The following is a 2,768-nucleotide window of genomic DNA, read 5'->3' as shown; positions in this document are numbered from 1 at the left end:
GTCAACCACCTGCTGGCATCCCTCTCTGGTGGAACTGTCTTTGCGAAACTAGACTTAGCACGGGCCTACCAACAGCTCCCAGTGACTGATGAATCTGCAGAGGCGCAGACCATTGTGACGCATCGGGGTGCTTTTCGCGTTCGACGATTACAATTCGGTGTCAGCGTCGCAACCTGGCATCGTCCAGAGTTTAATGGAGAACCTACTGCGCGGACTACCAGGCGTCATTCCATATTTTCATGATGTCCTCATTTCAGGTGCATCACACCAGGAATTGCTTAGTCGCCTTCGAGAGGTCCTTCAGCGGTTCCAAGATGCAGGGCTTAAGGTCAAAGAGGAGAAATGCCAGCTAGGAGTGACTCAAGTGGAATTTTTGAGTTTCCGAGTCGATGCTGAGGGAATCCACCCCACACTGGCCAAGACGCAAGCCATCCTTAATGCACCGCGGCCGTTGAACAGAGCCTAGCTACAGGCCGTCCTGGGTCTTCGCAATTTCTATCATGCATACCTTCCACACAAGGCTACTGTCGCTGAACCCCTGCACCGTTTGTTGGACAAGAAGGTTCCCTGGCTGTGGGGAAACCTACAACAAACTGCGTTCGACAATGTGAAGAAGCTACTGACATCCAAACAGGTGCTGACACACTTCAACAAGAAGAAGCCGGTAATCCTTGCCTGCGATGCGTCCCCGTATGGAATAGGAGCGGTGTTGAGTCACAGAATGCCGGATGACACGGAAGCACCAATCGGTTTTTATTCAAGAACCTTGTCCCCTATGGAGCGGAATTACGCTCAGATTGATAAGGAGGCACTCGCTGTGGTTGCCGGAGTAAAGAAGTTCCATGACTACGTATTCGGCCGCCCATTTCAGATCCATACAGACCACAAGCCGCTCCTGGGGCTCTTCACATCAGACCGGCAAACGTCACAGATGCTTTCACCGCGAATGTTTCGTTGGTCCATTTTTCTGAATAGATACCAGCATACTCTCCACCACCGACCAGGAAAACAGTTAGGCCACGCAGGTGGTCTCAGCAGACGGCCCCAAGCGGACCAGTGTCAGGATGACCCTTCGCCAGCAGAGGTCGTGATGCTTCTGGACGTACTTCCAGAATCTCCACTCCATGCAGACGATGTGGCGAAGTACTCCGCCAAGGACGCTATCCTCTCCCGCGTCCTCAACTGGGTGTGGAAGGGGTGGCCAAGGTGCGCTCCGAGTTCCGAATTCACACCATTCGTGTCCAGGCAACATGAGCTGTCTGCCCACAAGGGATGCTTACTGTGGGGTGACCGTGTGGTGATTCCACAGAAGCTTCGTTTCCGGGTCCTCAAAGCTCTGCATGTCGGACACCCCAGTATCGTCAGAATGAAAGCACTTGCCTGCAGTTATGTATGGTGGCCCGGCATGGATGCGGCCATTGAGGAATGGGTCCGGCGAAGCCTTCCTTGCCAGGAAACACGGCCCGAGATGCCTCGGGCACCTGTGCACCCATGGGAGACGACCCGGACTCCATGGTCACGCCTGCACATTGATTTCGCTGGTCCATTCCACGGACAGAGCTTCTTGATTGTGGTGGATTCTTATTCCAAATGGCTGGAGGTCATACCAATGTCGTCAATGACATCGAGTGCTCTAATCACTACCTTACGAAGATTGTTCGGAACTCATGGCCTGCCAGATACCCTTGTCTCAGACAATGGCCCGCAATTCACATCCACAGAATTTCGAGGTTTCCTGGATGCAAACCTCATCCGCCAAGTGACATCTGCACCGTTTCATCCATCCACAAACGGGCAGTCTGAAAGGATGGTACGGACCACCAAAGAGGCATTATCTCGGATAATCCGAGGAAGCTGGGCACAGCGCCTGGCAGACTTCACTCTACAGCAGCATGTAACTCCGCACACAGTCACAGGACGCTCCCCATGCGAGTTACTGATCGGCCGCAGACTGTCTACCATGCTGGACCGGCTGCACCCAGACCGGGTCCCTGACAAGTCATCCCGATTGGCAGAAGCTCTGCCTACGCCACGCACATTCCAGCCCGACGACCCTGTATTTGTACGCAACTACAGCCAGGGCCCACCATGGGTACCTGCTGTGATTTCCAGAGCAACTGGCCCGATCTCTTATGAGGTGGTTTTTCCAGACAGCCGGACGTGTCGCCGGCACGTGGACCAGCTTCGTCGTCGGAGCAGCAGTCCCATGAGGTTAGCCGAAACCGTACCTGAAGGAGGACAGCCTGAGGTCCGGCCTGCGTCAAGCCCTTCACCTGTCGGAGTGAGCTGCAGCAAGACACCAGATCCAAGTGAAACTGAGGAGCAACTAAGAGTCATGCTACCATCTGAGGAGCAACGAAGTGTCATGCTACCTTCGGACGACACAGCAGTACTTCAGCCAGCAACAGCAGAGCAAAGTGTAGAATTGCCGGGGCCACGCCGTTCGCAGCGTTCCTGTAAGACACCCCAACATCTTCGGGACTTTGTGCTGGCATTGGCTGATTGTTGAGTCCGAACTAAGGGGGAAGGATGTTGTGTACTGATTCTGGGCCCAGAGTTCCGCGGATGACGGATTTCCGTCAGTCAGCCCTGGTGTTGAAGAGCGCCCTCTTCCGGCCCCAAGAGTATATATATATATGCCAGTTGTAATCAAGATCCCCTGTTCTGTGTTGTTTCGTGACGGCAATAAAGAGCTATTGCCGATACCGCCTTGTACCGATGTGACTCACGCCGCAGCATAACAGATAGCTCCTCTCGATTGATCGTGA

At 54.0% G+C, this 2,768-nt stretch overlaps 1 protein-coding gene across 1 annotated transcript; it reads left to right on the top strand.

Moving 5' to 3' along the window:
* Positions 1 to 666: 666 nt before the first annotated feature.
* LOC119444984 (uncharacterized protein K02A2.6-like) lies at positions 667 to 2,509 on the top strand. The gene has a single exon (XM_037709318.2). The coding sequence runs from the start codon at positions 722 to 724 to the stop codon at positions 2,507 to 2,509; it is 1,788 nt and encodes a 595-aa protein (XP_037565246.2). The 5' UTR covers positions 667 to 721.
* The last annotated feature ends 259 nt before the right edge of the window (positions 2,510 to 2,768 follow it).

Source organism: Dermacentor silvarum, chromosome 3 (assembly GCF_013339745.2).
Source record: "Dermacentor silvarum isolate Dsil-2018 chromosome 3, BIME_Dsil_1.4, whole genome shotgun sequence".
Classification (NCBI taxonomy): domain Eukaryota; kingdom Metazoa; phylum Arthropoda; class Arachnida; order Ixodida; family Ixodidae; genus Dermacentor; species Dermacentor silvarum.
This window is presented reverse-complemented; position numbering and strand designations above follow the sequence as displayed.

Bases quoted from the DNA above. Each gene is read 5' to 3' on its own strand.
- LOC119444984 (XM_037709318.2), top strand. From the start codon at position 722: ATGCCGGATGACACGGAAGCACCAATCGGTTTTTATTCAAGAACCTTG.